Raw genomic sequence first — 22,980 nt, 5'->3', positions numbered from 1 at the left:
GGTGTGGATGATGGGGGATGGATTGCTTGATGATTGCCTGTTCATTCCCTCTGAAGCACCTGGCATTGGCCACTGTTGGAAGACAGGATATGGAGCTAGATGGACAATTGGTCTGACCCAGTCTGGCTGTTCTTATGGCTTCGGTACAGAACAAGGCAAAATTAAAGAACAATGTCAGGTTAGCAGGGAAGTGAAAAGCTATCATCAAGAAATCAACTAGTGCTCCCTGTTGGCCCATATTTGGGCTCTTGCTTTTGTATCAGTAAATATGTGTGTCTCAGTCTTTGCATTGCTGTCAGCTAATGTGATGCAATGGAACTGTAATTCCATTATATAAGTAGGCTTGGGAGGATTAGATTTTTATTGGTAAATGTTGGTTGGTAAATGTCAATTTCACCATACACATACAAACCACAGAAAAAAATAACATCAGACACACTATCAGAGGCTCTTTCACCTGCACATCCACCAATGTGATATATGCCATCATGTGCCAGCAATGCCCCTCTGCCATGTACATTGGTCAAACTGGACAGTCTCTATGTAAAAGAATAAATGGACACAAATCAGATGTCAAGAATTATAACATTCATAAGCCAGTCGGAGAACACTTCAATCTCTCTGGTCACGCGATTACAGATATGAAAGTTGCGATATTAGAACAAAAAAACTTCAAAACCAGACTCCAGCGAGAGACTGTTGAATTGGAATTCATTTGCAAATTGGATACAATTAACTTTAGGCTTGAATAGAGACTGGGAGTGGCTAAGTCATTATGCAAGGTAACCTATTTCCCCTTGTTTTTTCCTGCCTCCCCCCACCCCCGCAGAGGTTCTTGTTAAACCCTGGATTTGTGCTGGAAATGGCCCACCTTGATTATCATACACATTGTAAGGAGAGTGATCACTTTAGATAAGCTATTACCGGCAGGAGAGTGGGGTGGGGGTAGAGGAAAACCTTTTGTAGTGGTAAACACCCATTTTTTCATGCTTTGTGTGTATAAAAGATCTTCTATACTTTCCACAGTATGCATCCGATGAAGTGAGCTGTAGCTCACGAAAGCTTATGCTCAAATAAATTGGTTAGTCTCTAAGGTGCCACAAGTACTCCTTTTCTTTTTGAGAAAAAAATATTTCCATTGATGATAACTGAAATGTACAGATAGGCAAAGTAAGAAAAATGCTGCTTAAAAACTTTTTAGAGGTGACGTAACAAAATATCAACATTTTATGTCAAAATATACAGTTTTATAAAGGTTTAACTTTTTGAATGCCAAAGTCTGCTGTCATTAAATAATTATTGTCTGTCTCCCCGTAATTTCCCTCAACTCTGAAAAATTTAAATAGGTAAAAAAGGCTTAAACCCCATAACTCTGTGCAACTGGGAAAATTTTATTTGATAAAAATCAAAAAAGATGCTTAAACATCAGTATTATCTGCTGAAGTTATAACAAAATATAGAAATTAATTCTGCCAAGCCTATTATATAGGTAAGACTACTATCTAGCACCTGGCTGGGTGAAGCTATTTTTGGCATCTGGTGGAGCCAAATAAAGTGGAATTTTCACAATCCTAGGATGTAGCTCTAGCAAAGTATAGCCGCAGTTTACTATTTTCAATCCTCTGTAAACTTTTGGATAACAATAAACCAGTGTGCCACCCTGTTTGTGTCTACGCCGATCTGCATACACACAGAGCTATTAAAATAATTATTTAACCATTCACTATAAATATTATCTTATCCTGTGTTTTGTCTTGTGCATTTTATATCAGCTTGAGCCAAATAAAGGTATCTTTGCTGAGTTTGTAAATGGCTGTGTACATTTGCTGCACTATATAAATATTTCATAATAACTATGTGAATCACTTTACAGACATTTGTGGAATAAAATATTGGGCTGGTAAATTTAAAGATAATTCAGTCTAGAAGGATATCTCATAGGACCCGAAAGGAACTTTAAATAAATTATGTACAAGTTGAAGATACAATGTGACAGTCAACTATTAGAATATACTATATACATTACAAGATTTCAATCAGTTATAAGAACACAGTATATACTCTCGTTACTATACCAGCTGTCTATAAACTGTTTGACTAATATACACGTATATACACACATATGTGCAAGTGGTGTTAACATTGCTTAAACCACTTTTTCTCCTTTGAAAGAAGAGAAGTCAGAGTATAAAATCCGAAAAACTACATAACTTTAGCCTAAAAATATATATATATGTAGTGTATAACAAGCCTGTTCCAAAACTTGAAACATAATCACATGTAATAAAGTCCCTTATACAATGTATCAGCATATCTACAACTGTCTTCATATGCTGTACATCTGCCTTCATCTTCTGTATCTGAAAATCTGGTTGTTGGATGATGTAATTCAGGTAGAATTAGAATTTTGTTTCTGTTGGCAACTGTGGGAAAGAAACAAAGAAATAAATATCACTTCTGGATAAAGACGTTTTTATGTATCTACCTTTCACTAAGCTATGCAGGAGGATTTTCCAGTCTAAGAGCATGCATGGAAAGATGGGGTTTAACATTTCCAATCTCAGTCATATTACCCTAAGTGGCAATTCTGCTGCCCACTATTTTGGGGATATTTCCCTCTCACTCCTTTACAGACTATCTTTCTTGAGGCCGACCCTCCAACCGCAATTACAGTCAGACGCCTGGCCATCAAATCCAGCAGCTGTATATGGCATTTGGGTAAGTGAGAATAATACTGTGTAGAAGAAGAGGAGCTCACTAAGCACATCTCCTGACATCCTTGTTTGGGGCTCGTTTACAGAAAAATTTTTAAGGGCAGGTGCAACCTGAAACCATCTGTCTTTGGCTGAGCCTGGATGTGGAGCTGTCAGCCAAGGTACAGCAGCGGATTTGATCTCCATCCCCTCCCTATACAGGCTCCGAGAGTGGACCTGCTCCAGCCGCAGGATTGTAGGAATATTCAAGGGCTGGGAACCCTTGGGAAGAGTGTTGTAGTGAGGAGGGAGTTGGACAGATTCATCATTGATAAGCAGAGCTTATCACATCAGCAGACCTCTCCCTGTCTCCCACTGTGGAAGCACATCCACCTGTTGCTAACCCAGAAAGCCATGGATAATTTGTCCTGGCTGGGCCATAAACCTCCTACTATAGCTGCGGTTTGCCTTAAATAAAATGCCAGCTACCAATCAGTGAAAAAGTTAAACAAACTGGATGGCTCATGGGGATGGAGCCTTTTACCCTGAGGGGTCACTTTTTGAGTCTGACCAGGTGGTCTGTGATTGGAAATTATCATCCTCTGTTGGTGGCTCAGGGGAGCAAGTTGGCCATCTCAGTCCCTATAGCAGTGCTGAAGCCATAGCCAGAACTGGCACCTTTGAGCATGAAGAGTGAGTGGGCTTGGAGTGTGAGCTGCTCTCAGACCCCTAGGGGTGGGTACAGGACACAAGGCAGAACACGGTGCGGCTAGTGCCTATGCTTTCTTTTCTCTCTGTTGAGTCCTGGGAGCTGGTGAGGCGGCACCTTTCACAAGTGCTTGACTTCAGCCTAAATGTGTTTAAAAAGTGAAAGTGCCGTTGATCTTCTGTTGCTGCTGACATACAGGGGGGAGCGAGGGGGCAGCCTTACCGTGTACGCCCGGTTGCGTAAATCGCCGTTTGTATTGATAATATAATGATCACTGCTTTCCATCTCCTGCAGTGAACAGAGGGGCTCAGGGTTAGGAAATGCTCTCCACTTCCCTCTCGTTTTAGCTAATTTCACAGGTAATATTGCGCTAAAGACTCAGAAAATGTGACTCTTGAGACTCTTGGCCGTCGTGTTCCCTCTGTCTGTGGCACTGGAGCGGACAGACTCCTGCTGGAGCAGGGGTTGGTGGGGTGGAAGTGCGTTCTCTGCGACACTCTTCCTGCCCCTCCTTCCAGCCTACTCTGCTGGAGCTTGCTTTGCTCCACTGCACTGTGGAAGCAGGATTGGGAGAGGGGGTGGTGCTGCTCCCTGTGGCCTCATCCCTTGCTTGCCCTGCAGCATCCCATTCAGAAATCTAAGTGGAAATGAGGTCTTGTCTACACACAAAAGTTGCACCAATTTAACTGACTCACTTTAGAAGCTATTTAAATTGGTACCATTGGTGTGAACACCCTTCAGTTGGTTTAAGAGTGCCTTATATGGATTTAATTTGAGCTGATTCCTTACTGAATGAAGCTAAATTTATATTACCTACTTTTAATCTAATGTAAAAGAGGCCACACATGGGGCTTGTACCAATTTAATTACATCAGTTTCTAAACCAATTTAATTAAATCAATGCAACTCTTGAGTGTAGACAAGGCCAGAATCCAAATCAAAGCATCATCTCCTCCCCTGAGTCCCTCCTGCAATTGCTGCTGTAGGTCAACCATACAGACCCCTCTCTGCAACCCTGGAGGAGCCAAGTTGCCAGCAGGGAGGGGAGATAGGCTGGTTCTCCAAGGACCTGGGAATTCCCTTTACTGTGGCTCCATCAGAGTGAAAGGCCACACCCCTGCCTTTATTGCAGGCCTCCTAGTCCTGTCCTCTCAAGGTGACAGTTTCAGGGGAACTCCACTGCATGCAATTTCCTGGGCGGTGTCCCAGTAGGAGGGGACGACGCAGTCCCTTGAGACTATGTAAACAACTGGACTGTGAGCAATTTAAGGTGTTACTCCAGAGAAGAATGAACACATAGCTCAGTGGTTACCTTCGTGGGTTTCACCGTTGGTGAGTAGACTTCATTCTTTTTTACCAAAATGTGTAAAACAGCATCATGAATGCTGATGAAAAACATGGAGGGCTTAATCTCCTCATCAAAAAATGCACATCTTTCCAGCTTGTCCAGGAAGCCATCTGCAGAGAAACAGAATCAAACCACAAACCAGTGACTGATAGGCATGCAGTCATCAAGACAAAAATGGATCCTCAGTGTATCCTTTGAATGAGCACACACAATTTTCTATCAAAGTGGGTTAGTTTGGCTGCCACAAGGCCTGATTCTCCACTGCTTTGACTCTTAGGCATTTGCTATGCTAAGTGGGCACCAGATAGTACCATTCTCATCTGGTACCATTTCATATCCATCCTTTGTGCACTTTGCACAGAAGAGACAATACAAGGTGCATGGGAGAGGAGAACTGGCCCTTGTTGTTTTGTCTCCTCATTTAGGCCCCATCCTGTGGTGCCTTATGCTAACTTGTAAGGACCAAAAAGTTTACCAGCAATGTGGTGGGGGGTTGGAGAAACCCCACCTATGGGCTCTATGCAATCTTTGCATCGTGCCTGAGACCTTCATGGCAGGTCTCCACAGCACACTGGGGATGGGGCATGGGCAGTGTGTCCATGTACAGTCTGGCTCCATATGGCTGTAATTCTGCATACCCTGTGTCCGCTATGGCCTGCAATACTGGGACACGGTTGGTCTGTGTGGGTTCCTGAGGCTTCACTCTTAGTTTGAGTTCCCCAGCTACCTGTATAGCACATGTGAGCCCAGCCCTTTTACGCAGGCTCCCTTTGCTGTCCCAGGACTGGGCGCTCACTAGCTTTCAGGAGGAAACGCAGAAAGAGCATAGGCAGAGGAGATATTTTTTATCCCTCTAAGTCTGAATATTTACAAGTGGCCTGAACCTCACTCTGGTGGGGTGAGGGAAATGGAAGGATGGGGAGATCTAAGATGGAGGAAACTGTGAGGGTACAAAACCCTGAGAGGGGAAAAATGAACCCATGGGTATTTAAGGTGGCTGCAGATATTTTTATGCATCTGGGTCCCATTTCCTCTTATCCACCGTAGGTTGCAGTTACATGAAAGGCTGACTTTAGCCAGTAAAAGTTGTATCTCATTTAAGTCTGTTTAGTTTGGCTTGTTAGTTTTAATCAGTTAAAGTCAGTACTGCTGATTCCTGCAAGACTCTTTTAATTTGAGTCTGACTAGATGCTTTTAAAGATTCTTTTAATATAAACATTTGGTTTGCCCCTTCTAACTGTGTGGGGAAAGCAGCGAGCTGACAGAAGAGGCATAATTGATACATGTCCATCGAGCAATCTGGTTGCTTAAAAACAAGACTGACAGAAGTGGAAGAACTTACCTTGTGCTCCCACAATATACACATCCACATCAACCCGGACAAAGTCTTTTAAAGTCTGTTAAACAGAAAGCAGGCATTGCTTAGAGACTAATTGTTTTGCCATGAACTCAACAGCAATGACAGTGATTGTCTATAGTAAAATAGCGTTTGTATTTTGAGCACAAATAAATGGATTTAGGCTGCCATTGGAGTTAGTGACAAAATTTCCATTAACTTGAATGGGTGCAGAATAGGTTCTTTAGATTGATGCTGGACTTCGAAGCCAACCTTCTTTTGTAAGATAAATTAAAAAAGAATTTATAATAATATATTTTAAGAAAAGGATCAGTATGAAATAATATTGATAAGAGCTGAAAATGAAAATCTTTGATGGAAAGACAATGCCCCAGTGTGGTAAAGCATCATTGCTCCTATTTTATAGATGAAAAAATGAGATTCCAAGAGTTAAAGGACAGAATATTCAGACATAAAGCTCAAACAGAGCTGCAATTACTACTAAAGTTAATGGAAGCTGTGGGTGCTCAGTTCAAAAGAAAATAAGGCTACTTTATAGGTGCTTATATCTGAAATTTTTGACTGTGGAAGTTGATGGCAGAAACAGGAACAGAATCTAGGTGTTCCAATTCCCCATCCTATGTTTAAAACCCAAGTCCATGATTCATACCTTATTGCTGTAAAACTTCCAGAACTGTTATCAGTTCAAGAAAGGAGTGTATAGCCATTGATATAACTGATTGGAAAATTTAGATGAAAATGAAAAAAAAAAGTTTTCATCAAAGTTTTCCATGGAAAATTTAAACTTTTTGTCCAAAAAATGAACACTGATAAGTTTTTGATGAAAACTCAACATTTTCCATGGAAACCAGACACTTTTTGTGAAAAATTTCAGATAGTAGCAAACCCAATTTTCTGTGGAAAAATGGTTTTGATGGAAAATTTTCAACAAGCTCCAACCATTGAGTCTTTATGCAATCTATTACTGATCTCCTATGCACATAGAGGCGTATCTTTAAGAAACATAGTACATTTTTTCTACTTGTAAGCCTTGACTAGTTGTTTCATGAAAGGTAATTTACCGCTTTGAGGACTCTCAAGGCAGAAACATCAAAAAATGATACTGCTGAGAAATCAAGAATGAGGCTGTGGATGTCAATTCTGGGCACGGTGATGTTGGGAGGAAGTTCTGCATTCCAGTCAATTTGAAATGGTAAGTCTGCCATGTTAGTAGGCTGATCCAGCTCCTCTATTTTATTGTTGTCCAATTCTTCATCAGATTCATTCAGACCATTAACAGTGCAAATAAAGGATTTCTGTATTAAAGAGAAGAAATGGCCACAGTAAACATTACAGCCTCAGGTGTTGTCCAGTGATAAGAGAACACACTGATGTGTACACTTGAATAGCATACTGAGGCACTGGAGAGCTGAAGCACTGATTGAATGCATCATGATTCGCTATTTGTGCTTCACACTGGAAGGAATTCTATCTCCCTGTAGTTAGGAGCCATTTTGAAATTTCTGTTTTGTTCTAATTAATCAAGGATTTAGAGCATGCTCCAGAGTCCACTGAATGATAAGACTCCTCTGACTTCAGTGGGCTTTGGGTTAGGCCCATAGAAAGTGTGAAGGATTTTTCCTCAGAGAAAACCGAGTACCAGCTGTGAGTCAACATTAACTATAGGTCAAAACTTTTTCTCTTTGGGATCTGGTTCTACAGTCTGAGGGCAAACAAAGCTCCTTCTGAAGACAAGAGAACTTTGCCTAACATTAATGCTGCAGACTGGGGACCAGGGTATTTATATTTAACAAGCTTATTTTTTAAGCCTGTATTTAATTTAACAAATGGTAATATGTGGTAATACTTATCCACCTTTACATTATATTGACATGGGGAGAGTCTCAAAGGCACAGTGGGCAGTTAGGTACCGACGCCCAGATCCTCAAAGCTATTTAGGGGCCTTGTTGGATCATATTAAAGAAGTTCTGTATTAAAATCACAAATGAGTTTGATTCCCCAGAGTTTAAATTCCAGGGTATTACTAATTAAGAGGTCTCTTGGTTTTTGGTACTGTTTCTCTCCCTGTATGTGTGAAACTTGCAAGCTGCTAATTGTGTTAGTACGTTCTAAGACAGAGTCTATTCTCAAAGCAATTCACAGAGAGAGAGACTCAAAGTAATACTCTAACAACAGAAACAGCACCCAGAGACTCCTCGCCCTTTTGTTGTATTAACAATTGTGATTAAAATAGAGATAGAGGATGTATGTGGATGGATGCTTGGTGTGGATAATAACTGAATGATCAGGGAGGTGCCAGCCTAAGAATCCAGTGTCCATCGGCTGAAGAAGGCGTCAAGTGGAAATAACCAGAGGACCCCCCGGAGGGCAGACTGGAATCCACCCAACAGCCTCAAGAATGGGAGAACCAAAGAACAAGATAACATCTTGGAGCCATCAGGAATGTGCTATCTGCTGATTGATTCAGCAACAGCATGATGAAGCAATTCCCATAGACTGGCATAGGAAGAAATTCCTATAAAAATAGACTCTAAAAAGTGAGAACTTTGGGGGGTCTGATTCTGCAAACCAACTTCCAGGAGCATCAGATGAGCATCTGACAAGGCCCTGCTCCCTCCTCATGTCCAGGCCACCTGGCCAGTGGCTTGGCATGAGCAACTCTAAGGCTGGTAACTATGATAACAACCTTGCAGAACCTGTGTGTGTGTGTGTGTATGAATGAATGTGAGAATAAATATGAGATTGAATGGAATGTTATAACTATAACTAACTGCTTACTATGATTCTTTCTGTATTCACAGTAAATGTGGTATTTTGCCTTTTTCCCTTTAATAAGATCCTGCTGGTTTTTATTTTATTGGTACAACAGCCTAATTCTGCCCTTTGAGGATTTGGGCCTCAGCTCCCCCTGAAAGTCCATGAAAATAAGATGCCCAAACCTCCCATGTGCCTCTGAAAATATTTTCCCTAATTTATACCTCTCATCTCTGCTAGATAATAAGCTACATAATATAACACTTACAGGTGTCATTTGCAGCTCTCCTTTCTTCAGCATCTTTCTGATTTTCTTCAGAGCTTTATTGCGTTTGCGCAACACCCGCAATGGATTAAAACCAACCTGCAAAATAACATCTTGATTAACATTCCAGATTTCTTTTTATACAAACAAAAAAAATCCCAGTATCCTTGGATCTGAGAGAGGACTTGATATTATTCTGAAAAGTGATTAGTACTAGTAAATTCTTGGAGAGTGACCAAGTAAAAAAAAAACTCCAAACAAACCTTACATGAATTTACTATTGTGAATTAAAGTCAAGTACAGAACTGTCTTAAGAAAGATAGTTTGTTGCATTTAAGCAAATGATATGAATCTCCAAACCAGATTCTCATCTCACTTACACTGTGGTAAATCTGAAGTTATTCTTCTGGACACAGTGGTTCCATTGTTTAAAATGGATTAACATGGTGCAACTGAGATTAGTGTTGGGAATGGGCCACATCCACCCTGACTGAATTGAATTGGCCTCGTTAGCACTAACCCCCCACTTGGTAAGGCAACTCCCATCTTTTCATGTGCTGTATATTTATACCTGCCTACTGTATTTTTCACTCCATGCATCTGATGAAGTGGGTTTTAGCCCATGAAAGCTTATGCCCAAGTAAATTTGTTAGTCTCTAAGGTGCCACAAGGACTCCTCATTGTTTTTCAAAGGAATTCATTTAAAGTGATTGCCAAGAAAAAACTTACAGCGGTGATAAGTTTGTCCTGAAAGAAGTCAATATTAGCAAAGAAGATCGGGGCCGGGCAGCTGAAAATCTTCACTCCCTCTGGCTCATATATCTACACAACAAAGTGAGGGCATTACATACAGGTGTCTATTGCACAGAAATGCATGCAACAGATGATGTAAATAATATACAGGCTCTTACATCTACATAATCCTTTCTGTTTTTGTAGATGTTGCTTCTTCCAACATTTGCCAAAAGAGTGCACTTTGGACTGCAAACAAATGCAAATCAAGTTATTTATAAACCATGCTGGAACATAATGGACTGAACAATTGCTGTTGTCTTAAAAGTCTTATCTTGCTGTTGGAAAGCTGTACTGCCTTAATGGCTGATCAAATAAAATGATCTCAGCTTTATAATAATTGTACTGGTCATGGAATCAATCTAAGAGCCTTTCACTATAAGAAAGAAAATTAACTATGAAAAGTAAATTCAAATGGGAGAAGAGTATCTATATTGACAGAGTGCTGTAGCTTATTATGGGCCAGACTGTGAACCCTGTACTCTTATTGGCAAGCGTTATGCACATAAGTAATAATTAGAATAATACTTAGCTGTATAAGAGCTAGGTATAATTATTATTATCTAGATTATATAGTCCCATTGAAGTGTGATTCACATGCCTTTTCTCATTACCAGGGAGCAGAACACAACATTCCCATTGCTTCCCCTTGACTTTTATAATATTTAGTGTCCAGAATTATCTCCAAGAATTGATTTTGAGTCCAAAGTTGCAGGCCAGATATAGGCCTGGAAAATTTGGTCCTCTATGTCTTAAATGAGTTTATTTTCACCATGCAGTCTTGATAGGGTTTACGTTATATTTAACATTTACTTACAACTGTGTGCGGAACACTATGGTCAGGAGTTCAAATCCTATTGAGACTCCTAGTCCAATAGCAAGCCCCAGTATTACAGTACATAGGAAAGTCACAATCCATATCATCTGTAAAAAATATACACAATTTCAGATGTTATAGTTTCACTAGGAAGCAAGAGTATAAACCCAGATAGGGAACCCAGAAACTCCGGGTCTGATCTGGACTGTGCCTATGCTCTTGGATAAAAATCTTTCTTAGTTAACAGAACTGAGAGAGTGAGATTTACCAGTCTCATGGAAGTGCTGGAAGGATAACTTAGTTCGTTAATGCTGGAAAGTCTTTTTGAAGCTGAATTCTGTATAACAGATGTGAAGTGCTGATATATTAAAAAAGCATGACTTTGTATACAAAGCTAGTTGAATGCTCTTAAAAATATCTGGCAAAAGGAAAAGGTAGAATGTAAATCATGATATAGGGAAAGGTAATATTTGTGAATATAATCTCGTGTCGAGACAGTAAAGTTTAGCAACTGTGAATGTATTTAATTGAAAACTGGAAGTATTTAAATAATAATTATAATAACACTTGGCATTTTTTATCAGAGGCCTCAAAGTGTTTCATCATGGGGGGTAAAGATCCACATCCTCATTTTCGAGCTGGAAAACACTGAGGTCCACAGTAGCTAAGTAACACAAAAAGTGTGTGGCACTGTTAGACGCTGAACCCAGATCTTCTGATTCTTAGAGGTATGCCTTGTCTACTGGCAATGCTGCCTTTCAGTCATTTCTATAGCTTTATCATTAGCAGTAATTGCCAAGCTACACTGTAAGCAATGTTCTCCACTTGATTCATTTACATAGCTCTCATTGGCAGTAGTGGGAGCTACATACATGTATTGAAGTGAAAATAGGTCCAGAAATGTGTAGCCAACAGGCCAAATATTTATCAATCTTTCTGTCACTTCTTTATATAATTGATTTTGAATGGTGGGAATTTTTTTAATGAAGAAGACTGATGAAATGGGTGAATGTGAAGATTAAAGAGAGAGAACTGAGCTAAAAGAGATGAGACTGAGTGAAAAAACATTTGAAAAAAAATCATGTATAAAAATAAAAATGCAGGTCAGAGATATGTTCAATGCACTAAAGCAAGGCAAGCTATTAAAAATAAACTGAATCTTTAAGAGAATTTGCAAAATAAATGCCTGCGCAATTGGATTTTATTTTTAAGTATAAATTGGCTGCTACTTACACAGTCGTATTTGTCCTTTTTCCATAAAACACCTATTTCTTTGAACTGCATAAGCATCCCCTTCAAATTGCCGAGAGCCAAAGCCGCAAGGACTGACTGTTAAAAACACAAAACAGAGCAAATGCCGAATGTTATAATGACAAGATTCTAGTAATAGACCCAGAGCCTGGGCTGGAAGATAATGGGTTCTTCCTACTACATTGACGCTATGGGCCAGGATGTGCCATTAAGATAGAGCACTGTATTAGGTGGGGTGCAGATGCCTTCTGCACTTCCCTTTAAGATAGTGGAGCATGTGCTTCTATTTGTGGCTGGCCTGCTGCACTGGCCAGTGTAGAAGAGGGTGGGGCCACAGCAGTGGAGGTGCCAGTCTTTGCGAGCAGGGCAGTGGTCGGTCATTGGTGGCACTGACCACACAGAGCAGCACTCTCCATTCTGGCCTGGTGCAGAGGGGAGGCCCCCAGGGTGGGCTGGAAGATGGAGCGTGAGCCCACCTACATTCACCCAGCTGTGGTCACTCCTGTCCCGCAGGAGTGACTTATGGTGAACTTATGGACCTGGGTATTGTGGGTATTTGTGAGTACTGTGACCTGGCACACAAGGTCAGAGTGCCATTCAGGTTTGGCCCAGCCACTCCTCTATCATGATGGAGAGCTGGCTGGGCCAAGTTGGACTGAATAGCATTATGACATGGCACCAGGGTCACGGCTCCATGTTGACCCTGTGTGCTATGTCACAACACATGGAACAGGGAGTCTGGCCCAGCCCTGTGGGACAGGAGCCACTACTGCCAGGGGAGTGTGGAGTAGCCCCATGTGAAAATTTGTGTTGTAACCTTCTTTTGTCAGTTGCACAACGTTCTTGAAAAAGGTGCCACATATACACCTAAAGGCTACGGGGGGGGGGAGGTAGGGGGCAGTTGCCTTCCATTAGCTCTGCCACCAGGTTTGTCATTGTCTCTTCTTCCTCCTTCTCCCTCCCCTATTTCCTTTAGGGCCCTAGCAAGGAGCAGTCCCGGGGCTCAGGAAAGACCAGGGGTTGCATCTGAGCATGGCCCCTTAGCTGGAGAAGCAAGTGGCCTGATTAATGAGAATCTGGTCTTATCTATATGGGAGTTTATGTGTTCATTTCTGTGATGTTTGGGCGTCCATGCCGAAGTAGCGTATCAGTCTGTACTAACTTCTCTGCAGGTTCCCTAAGGGGCTGGGGAGAAAGGAGAGGAAAGTTGCATGTCCGTATTGGTCCCATCCCTAATGACAGATGTCCTATAGAATTTAACAGGCATAGGATTATGTGGAAACTTCATAGGCTTCTGCAAAATTACTCTAAAACTCTATAGCATTGACTAGAGAATGAGATCCATGCTATGGATTTTTGACCTTACTATAAATTTCTATATCATGGACATAATTTCCTATGTAATTATCAGAGGGCTCAAAACACCTCTTGAAGTGTTACCATTTTCTATTAAACTCTATTGGCTAGAAATCACTTCCGCCCCATACACTTGGGGTTCAGCGAAGGAGCAGCTGACCCTTCCCATCCGTCCATGCAGGCAGGGACAAATTCACACTTGGAAAGTTCCCTCCGTGCATTGAGCTGGGGAAAACAATCAGGCCCTGACATAATCCTGTCCTGCTCCCCCTGAAGTCAATAGCAAAACTCCTATTGACTCTAGCTGGAGCAGCATTAGGTCCTTGATGAGCAGGGATAAATCCTACGCAAAAGTAGAGAATACCTTCTGTAATGGTTCCAGGAGAAATCCAATGGCCAGGATGACAATCATGACAATGACAGCAGAGAGAAGACCAGCAACCTGTTGAAGAAAAGGATTTCACCATAAGTCTGTATCCTAGAGCACTTTGTGCAGCTAGTGTCATGTGGCATTCAGCTCTGTCAACATCTTGTATTTGCAATACCTGTGTTTTGCCTCCTGTGCTTTCCTGCACACCTGATCTTGACAGCGATGTACTTGCAGCAAATCCGCTGAATGCTCCGCAAAATATGTTACTCAGGCCAAAGGCAATTAATTCCTAACAGAATAATGAACACGAAGTTTTTGAAAGAAATAGTTCTGAAAAAATAGTTCATAAGCCAAAGCATTTCTAAAGCTATGTTCATTTGCAATGTATTATGGTCATATTGATTTAAATGTTTCTTGTTTACCTGGTTGCCATTTATGGGATAATCATACTTGACAGAATATACTTTAGCGACCGAAAAGGCTACGGCAAATCCAACAATCGCTATGGAAAAAGCCTCACCCACACAGCTTTGGAAAACCCTCATATCAAGTTGAACAGGAGGCTTAAATCTGTAAGAGAACCCAAAAGAGAGAACTGTCCCTTAACAGGGTGCTTAAGAAAACAGTATGGCAAGCAAAGCATTCAGTGAGCTTGGTGACAGTCCATCTCTTGTGCTATTTTAACTGTACACTTTTTTGTAGAGGTGGGACCAAAACATAATCTTGGATCTAAACACCAGTGAATTTCAGGGATGTTTGGCTCAGGATTGGGACTTTTCAGGTTGAGTCCATTCCCTACTAATCTGCAATCAGCTCAGTTTGGAATTCAATGACCAGGCTCTCTTTACTGGAAGTCAAATCCTGTGAGGTGTCAAGCACCTGTGATGAGAATTATTATTTGTAAGATACACACAAGGCCCTTCCTAAGTCAAGGGCTGAATTGATGCTGAGGCTTTGCACAGGTCCTCTGCACTGGAGTGGATTTCGCTCTGTAGGGAAAACCTGCTGTGATTTGTTCTGGTTCTTTAGATAGTTAAATAAATATGTGCTAAGGAAGGCCAGTCACTAAATTTAGATCTCTTCCTTATTTCCTGCTCCCTGGCTTTTTGGACTGGAGCTTTTGCAGTCCAAGGGCAATAAAAAGACATTCTTCAATGAGCTGGTTTTTCAGTGCCCTTAAATTGATCAGTCTGAAATCTGAGGGTCAGGGCCTATTGAGTAGAAGTAGCTGTTCCTCTGCTGGCTTCATCCACTGAAGCATCAGTGACTGCGAGCACTGCCCTGCAGGGGCAGTCAGCAACATTTCTGTCATCAACAAAGGTTGCAGCAGTGTATTGTCATGTTTTGTTTCTTTCTCATTACACACTACTGTGCTTATATTCTAAATGTAAGTATTTATGCCCTACTCGTCATGAGGGATTTAGAGATGTTATAGTAATCTAAGCAAACTGAGTCATAATAATTTAAGGAATGCTGTATGTGACCTGATCAGTGGGGTGAAGTCATTATATATTTAGTTACAAGACTTTTTTACATGAATGTATTGTTCTAGTTTAATAAGGGGTTGTGGGGAAAGCAAGCAGGAGGTCAACACAATAATTACAGATAGGCAACCTCTCAAGAAACACATTAGACAACTACAGGACAATGGTCTACTTCTAGGCTGTTTTGTCAGGCTGAAAACTAATAGCTCAAAGGGTTATAAATAGGTAACAAGCTCTCTTTGGAGAGCAAGACTGAGCTCAATTGTCAGGCACTATTGAGGGGGACAGGATTGCTTTAAGCAGACTATTTGGCTACTGGATGCCACTGTTATTGCTGCTGGAAGGAGCAGAACCACAGGCACTGAAGACAGGTCAGGCCTCTTGAGATAATCATAGTTGATCATAGGGGACTGCAGCTCAAGGACTGGTCTGAGAGTACGAGAATTGCACAATTCCACTCTGAGATAGCTGACAGCCTGAGACCTGAGTCGGTGTTTGCTCAAATACCAGGATGGGGCAGAAGAGCAGTTAGGCAGGTAACTCTGACACCCCTTCTCCTTGTATTCAACTGGTCATTTCACGCAACAAGGAATGAATGAATGAATTCTCAGTTTCTTGGAAGAAAAAATGCTTTTCATTACTGAATAGCTCTTATCTACTGAAAATTAGTCTATTGAAAGCTGTGATATTGTTGAATGCAAAAAGTTTACTTAACTGCTCAGAAGAAGTAAGTTTTTTATTAATGCAGAGTACTTAATTAGAAGGCAGAGATGGGTGAATTCTGTGCCTAAGTACTTGTTTAGAAAGCATATTGTGCTCCAGTGGAAAGTTTAAGAATTATACACTTACCCTTCTTCTAGTTGTCCTATTACATCAACTTGAAACTTCTCTTTGAAATTAAAGGCATAGGATATACCTGTTGCTATGACTGTCTGTAAGGTAGCAAAATTACCTACATTAGGAATTTGCAAATAAGACCACAAAAAAGTCACTATTTCAAACTATCCTTTCGCTTCTTCCTAGCAAACATTGCCTCTTTGATGTGCTTTCTAGTGGTAGATTAGGCCTCCAAAATTAGACATTTTCCTGCTATTCAGAGCCGAGGCATAGCCAGCACAGGACATTTGGGTCGGCCCTGACTTCGGGTGGGCAATGACAGGGAGCGGGGGTGGGGGTAGGAGGAATCAGGGATCCAGGAGGGATTGGGGGAGCTCACCTCCCCTCTATCCCTCCAGCCAGCCTTGTGGGGGGGCGATAAACACTCTGGCCAGGGGTTCCTCGGGGCCCTCGCATGCACCCAACTCCAGGAGGAGATGCCGCTCTCTAGCACATACGGCTCCTGGCATCCATCCTGGTCTCACCTCCCCACGCCAGGCCCAGTTCTCCAAGGCAGCAGGCCTGTCTTTTTTGAGGATCTCCTCTGCCCCTGCCTCCAGGTCACCTGCTCGCCTGCCCTCCTCCTGCTGCAGTGTGCATGTGTGGCGCACTTGTCTGATCTCCACTGCTGCTGTCCCTCCCTTTCTGGTTGGGCCGGGGGCACCCAGTGTACAGTGTCCTCCAGGTCTGGGCAGGGCTAGCACCGGGGCCGGAGCAGAGCTGGGGGTGGGCCTGGATGCTACGTGGGTGGGCTACGGCCCACCTGTGGCTACGGCCCTGAGTCAGAGGTAAGTTTTAGGTGTTACAGGTGTGTCCGTGTTCATAACCCACCCCGAGATTCCAGCAGATGTTCTCATTAGTGGTGGAATAAATCCCTACAAAATGGACATTTTCTGCTCTCCTTAAGTAAAAAAAGTACTACAATGGTCTATAGTACAACAGCAGTGTTTCTCAACCCTTTCCGGTTGGGGACCTCTTATTCAACGTTTTGTGACCCCATTACATTTACTATGAAAGCAAGAGTAAACACTGTAGCCATGATATGGGCTACATACTTTATTTGTGTGTGTGTTTTAAGAAGCTGATGGAGAATAATGGACCTTGAAGAATATAGGATTGGGGGAGTGTGACCATGGGATAGGGTCAACTGCATGGACATGAAAGGGGCAGAGCTACTGTAACTAACAGATCAAAGGGTTATAAATAGTTTGATCTCAAAACCACTGAAAGTTTTGGCCACCTGTGGCAGGGTCTGCTCAGGCTTCCCCTCCCTCGCAGCTGCACCCTGCGCTTAGGCTGGTCAAATAAAGAGTCTCAGCGCCCTCTTGTGCTGATTCACCTTCGTGTCTTTATTTACAGTGCTCCCATTAGCCCCCAATCGCTATCCCCCAACAGACCCATCCCGGGGCCTTCTAGCCCTTGAGCCTTCCTTCAGTTGGCACAGAGGCAGAAATGCAGCCCTCCTCTCCCCCTACCAGGCTAGCCCTGACTGAGCTTTTCTCAGGGCTTATGTAATCGTCCCAGTACTCAGCACAGCTGTCTCCACTTGGCTCAGCCTATTCCTCTGGGCCAGCCCTCTTCAGGGCCTGCAGCTGAGCCCCCTGCTGAGTGCCTGGGCCCCTGTACCTGGCCACCCTGCCAGGAAGCAGGGTGCGGCCAGCCCCTTTTAGCAGGGCATTCACGGGGCTTACCTCTGCCCTGCCACATCCCCAAAGTTATTCTGGAAATCTTATTTATTGATTTATTGATTTTGCTTTAGCTTGTAATAACATTTTCAAGCCCCGTGACCCCCCTGGCAGTCGCGACCCACCAGTTGAGGAATAGTGCTCTGCAGTAGGCTTCCAGTAGAATGCAGTAGTACTTGGTTTTAAGGGAAGTGTCTGATTTTACAGATAAATCAGACATAAAACATTTTACGAATAATACTTTTCTCTCTAAAGTTATGTTAAATTATAAAACAGTGAAAGAAATGTGAAGCACATAATGATTTCTCTGTCAGGATATCTGAAACCCACAATGGTTTTTGTCAAAGACAGAAAGAAGACAGTAGTTGAGAAGAAGACTTTAGTACATAGAAACAGGTTTAAAACTCTGCTTTGGGTGGCACTATACACTTGAAATAAGGAAGTGGAATAATCCTTACCACAAAGAGTTCAATTGGGATGGGCACTGGTAGTTTGGCTTTGAATCGCTCATTAACTTCTTTCACCACAAACACAATGAGCAAGATAATGAGTGCTGTGACAAGATCTGCAATGTTTGTGTTCGTGATCTGCCCACCAATCTTTCCCAGAGTCTACAGAATTAAAAAGAAAGAGTGCTTTGAAATAGGCTGCCTTTGCTTGATGCAATGGGCATCACTTTTCAAAAAAAGAAAACATATTTATTTTTCTTTAATTATTATTTTAGTTAGGATTTAGTTCTGGTGGAATGGTCTGGACTGAGACTCCTGGCGAGCAAAAAAATGATATTTATCCACAGATAGACAACAGCAATGCTAGCTTCTCCACAATGACCCTCAAACCTGACTTCCTGGTCTCATCTCTAGGGGTGAGATGGTATATCTGTTTCCATGCCCTCTACTTAGGTTATCTGCTGAGACTGCTACCAGCGTGTGTGAGGAATTGTGATACATATACTTGCCAGCCAGGAACTGGATTGAGAACAACAAACAGCTTATTACATTTAGGTAGGGTGACCAGATGTCCCGTTTTTAAAGGGACAGTCCCGTTTTTTGGGACTTTTTCTTATATGGGTGCTTATTACCCCCCCACCCCCCGTCCCATTTTTTTACAGTTGCTATCTGGTCACCCTTCATTCAGGACACCAGCCAGCCATCTGGTGATAACAACTGTTGGCCACCACAAACCTGAGTCAGAGTGATACAGATAACATACAGGTGAAAGACTCTATTTCCCAAATCCCAGGAAGTCAGACATTTTTGGGAAAAAAATAACTGAACGCATAAAAAAAATCTTCAGCAAGTCAGTTATTTCTTTCTTTGTTTCTTTTGATTTTTAATCATGCAACCAGACTCCGGGAGCTATACCCAAATGAAAGACATCTACAGTATTTTATTTATTTAGATTCCAGTCCAATAAGAATTGGTAGATATAAGTAAATGCCTGAGACAAAGCTGCCTGGGCTCTTAAGGACATGCTAACATATTGTAGAAAAGATCATAGAATTAGCCTATTTGTGCACCCAATACAATAGCTAAATATTTTGTGATAATAACACATCTTTTTGCAAATTGCTACCCTTTTTTTTTTACTCCGAAGATTCGGTTGGTGTAACTACTTGGTGATATAGAGTCTGATGTACTCTACTTGTCTATGTAACCCACACACCTCCTGGGTGTGCGGCTCTGTCCCATCTAGTCCTATCTGAGACTATTTAGAGAGAGAGTAATGAGGTCGCTTTAAAGCCCTAGCAAAAGGCCAAGTGGCTTTTAGCTCATGCAGTAGAGGCTCATGCATTTAGCGCTAGAGGTCCCAGGTTTGATCCCACCTGCCGACGACCAGGGTCTGTGGGTGTTGCATCATGTTGTTAGCAACTGAGGAATACTTACACAGAAAATTGAAAATGGCTCCTTACATCCAGTAACCGGGAGCTGGAGTATGAATTTCAGCTGAGACACCACAACATGGATAGCTGCAGCAGTAGTGAAACCACTGATTAATGACTGAGATAAATAAATAATTACGAATCCAATCTGTAGTGCTCCCAAAAGCAACTGTAACACAAAATAACCAATCATTTGTTAGATGTAGTTAGAAGAGATGCACCATATTGCTCACCCCAAACATTCAAAAATCATGATTGGGATTGGTTTATGAATCATGAGATTTTTTTAAAAAATAATACATTTTTAAAAAATGTTGCATTCTGGATTCTGAGCCTTTAGGGTTCACTTGGTTCATGTTTTCAAGCTTTTCTCTGCAACCAAGAGGATTAGAAACTTACTTTTTAAAAAAATGAAAGCTGAGATTGTCACCTAATCTCATGACTCCAAGAGCTGGGGCTTTAAGAAACACCCAAATATTGTGAGACTTGCATGACAGTGGGCAACAATGGAAGCATAAGTAACAACAGTCATTGCTACAGAAATCCTAACCCTCTGAGTTATACTTTGGATCCAAAGTAAGGGTATATCTACACAGCAAAGAAAAGCCTGCGGCTCGCCTGAGCCATCTGATTTGTGCTTGTGGGGCTTGGGCTGCGGGGCTGTTTCATTGCTTTGTAGAATTCTGGGCTCAGGCTGCAGCCCCAGCTCAGGGACCCTCCCACCTCACGCCAAGTCAGCGGGCAAGCGCCAGCCATGGGATTTCTTGCTCTGTAGACATAACCTAAATGTCCTTGCTGTTAAGATTTTCAGTGTATCCATATGTCTTACACATTGTAAATCTTTCATGATGTGGACATATATATAAGCGTTCACTACACAGGGATGTGTTCTACCGTATTATTTCCAGAACAAAATGGAACTAAATATACTTGTCTTCCTCTCTGACTTCATCCTTAAACTGTATTACTGTAATATGGAGCTTCCTTCAATATGACTGTTCACCTCACCAATATCATGGCTCCATTCTGTTCTCAGACATAAGAATATGTATCACTGCCCCTCTAGGAAAAATCTGGGTAATGATTTTGCAATAAGTGGGGCATTCTGTGCTTGGATAGCCTGTGGGATTGGGCCCATGCACAATAATTGTTTTTAACAGAAATGTAGCAGCATATGAAAGGTGGGGCCATCCTTAATGCCCTTGTCAATAGCCTGCACGTCAATATCCGTAGAAGCTTCCAAATAGCTCACCCAGATGGCTCCTGGTCAATGGGACAGAATCACCCAGTCGGGACGATGATGGTGGTGATGGTTTAATTTATAATTTGGGGCTGGCAGTACGGAGGAAGGATAGATAGATAGATATCATCCTGAGGTACCAACCTGAAAAATTCCAGCAAGGAGTGATACAGTTGCTGCCACCTGTATCTTCTCATCATCTAGTGCCGTAGAAGTCGTTGAAGTGCTGTTTCCAAAACTCTCCTCATCGACTAACTTCGTCACTACTTCTCCCACCATTATGCTCAGAACAGGGAACGGACCTAATTGACACAAAGCCATGCATTAAAGCTGGACGGGCAAAATATAAGTTTCCATCAACCACGATTTTATTTCACGTTTGAAAAAAGCTACAAAGCTTCCTCCAATGGCACGGTGTGTAATCAATTACATCTGGGGATTTTTATTTATCTTCAGCATGGAATTAAGAAGACGCAAGCTGTGACAGAGAGTGGAACAAACAATGTGCACTATGACTTAACTTACCAACAGAGATATGTCTGGAAGTGCCAAAAAAGAAGTAGCCTATGACTGGGAAAAAGGCGGCATAGAGTCCGTACCCCGGGCGAACATACACTAGTAAAGCAAATGCTAGACCTGTAATGATAGAAACACAGGGAAAGTTAAGCCCATGTTACAGGTGCAAGTCTACAGGGTCTCTCAGCATGGACTTACGTGGTAGTTTGATCTTAGAAAAAACAAAAACAAAGCAAAAGTGTTTCCCAAAGATTACCTTGCAGGACAGCCACCAGCCCTGTGCTGATCCCAGAGACAAAGTCACTCAGGAGCCATTCCTTAACGCGATATGCTGGCAACCAGGAAGTTATAGGTAACAAACCAGTGGCAATATTCTTGGCCTTTTGTGGGGAACATCTGAAAATATGTGATAAGCCACAGTGCAGTCAGCTAACATCTTTGAGTCAGTCAATATCGAAACCTAATCTTGATAGCTGAAACTAATGGATAAGAATTTAGATTTCAGCCTATCAGAGGTACCCAGCATGGAACAACCTGCCTGGGCCATAGCCTCACTGTTCCAGGAATATTTTTCGGCAAAAGAGTGTTTTCAATTTATTTTGGAACATCTGATGTTGAGTTTGAATAATGAGTTTTCATTTGTTTTGCTGTGATCACTCAGACATAATCGTGTAGTCATGTAGTCTGCCTCTTTTGCCCATTAATTATGAAGTCAGTCATTGTATATTCCACTACTTTCACTTTCATCCATTATCATTATTCTTGGATATGACACTGTAGGGGAACAAACATTTGACTCTCAACACTGGGATGACACATTCCTCTCTGGTGGGACTCCATCTACAAGAGTTACACTGGGGTCATCTGAGTTGAATGGATGGAGTTACCTCAGTACTGAACTGAACAGAGTTAAGGGATGAATTTGTCCCTCAGTGTAGAGAGTTAATGTTTGTTTTCTTCAGAATGGGAGAAGTGGATGTTGAAGAAACCACCACAAAAGCTGGGTGAAAGTCTTTACGAGACCAGCTGGAAGGAAGATTGTAAGGATGTAGTTCAGAATATTTGAGAGTTAGGAGGTAGCTCAGAGGATCTATTTCTAACATCAATATTTACAAAAAAGTTTCTTACCTAAAACATACCCTCAGATGATCCAAAAAGGTTTTATGGTATCTGTGCACTTTCTTATGTTCTTCACCAAACGAGTTCTCCGAGTATACTGGTCTGGCCACAACATACTGGTTGCCTACAGGTTCAACCATTTTTCCTGAAGTGCTGGGTTAGGACGGAAGATTCTTATATATAGCTCTTTGACACTAGTCACTTAAAAACCTGAAAATAAATAACAGAATGTGCTTCTTAAACAACTCAGGGGGAGCATCATGAAGTGCACAGATGAGTGGACTCCAAACTGAGCATTACCACCTTTGAAGATCAAAAGAAACAGGATTAAGAAAGAGAAATTTTGCTTTGTCAGAGTGACCTCCTTCCCTCCCCCTCACATTGCTAGGGAAGATGTCACTGGGGCGAGAAAACTATTTTTCCAAAAGAGACAGTCAGAATGTTGAGATTGGGTCAGGGTTTGCTT

At 41.9% G+C, this 22,980-nt stretch overlaps 1 protein-coding gene across 1 annotated transcript; it reads right to left on the bottom strand.

The window, feature by feature from the left end:
• Positions 1 to 357: 357 nt before the first annotated feature.
• Positions 358 to 22,654, bottom strand: SLC26A3 (solute carrier family 26 member 3). The gene is made up of 20 exons (XM_077807860.1): positions 22,524 to 22,654; positions 21,652 to 21,791; positions 21,405 to 21,515; positions 21,024 to 21,181; positions 19,644 to 19,808; positions 18,216 to 18,368; positions 16,046 to 16,128; positions 14,135 to 14,282; positions 13,888 to 14,001; positions 13,707 to 13,784; positions 11,969 to 12,064; positions 10,736 to 10,842; positions 10,038 to 10,107; positions 9,856 to 9,948; positions 9,130 to 9,225; positions 7,169 to 7,402; positions 6,093 to 6,147; positions 4,715 to 4,860; positions 3,625 to 3,690; positions 358 to 2,423 (listed from the first exon to the last, which is right to left on the bottom strand). The coding sequence occupies exons 1-20, from the start codon at positions 22,652 to 22,654 to the stop codon at positions 2,400 to 2,402; spliced, it is 2,268 nt and encodes a 755-aa protein (XP_077663986.1). The 3' UTR covers positions 358 to 2,399.
• Positions 22,655 to 22,980: the final 326 nt, after the last annotated feature.

Source organism: Eretmochelys imbricata, chromosome 1, assembly GCF_965152235.1.
Source record: "Eretmochelys imbricata isolate rEreImb1 chromosome 1, rEreImb1.hap1, whole genome shotgun sequence".
Taxonomy (NCBI): domain Eukaryota; kingdom Metazoa; phylum Chordata; order Testudines; family Cheloniidae; genus Eretmochelys; species Eretmochelys imbricata.
The sequence above is the reverse complement of the archived record's forward strand: the minus strand, read 5'-3'. Positions and strand labels throughout refer to the sequence as shown.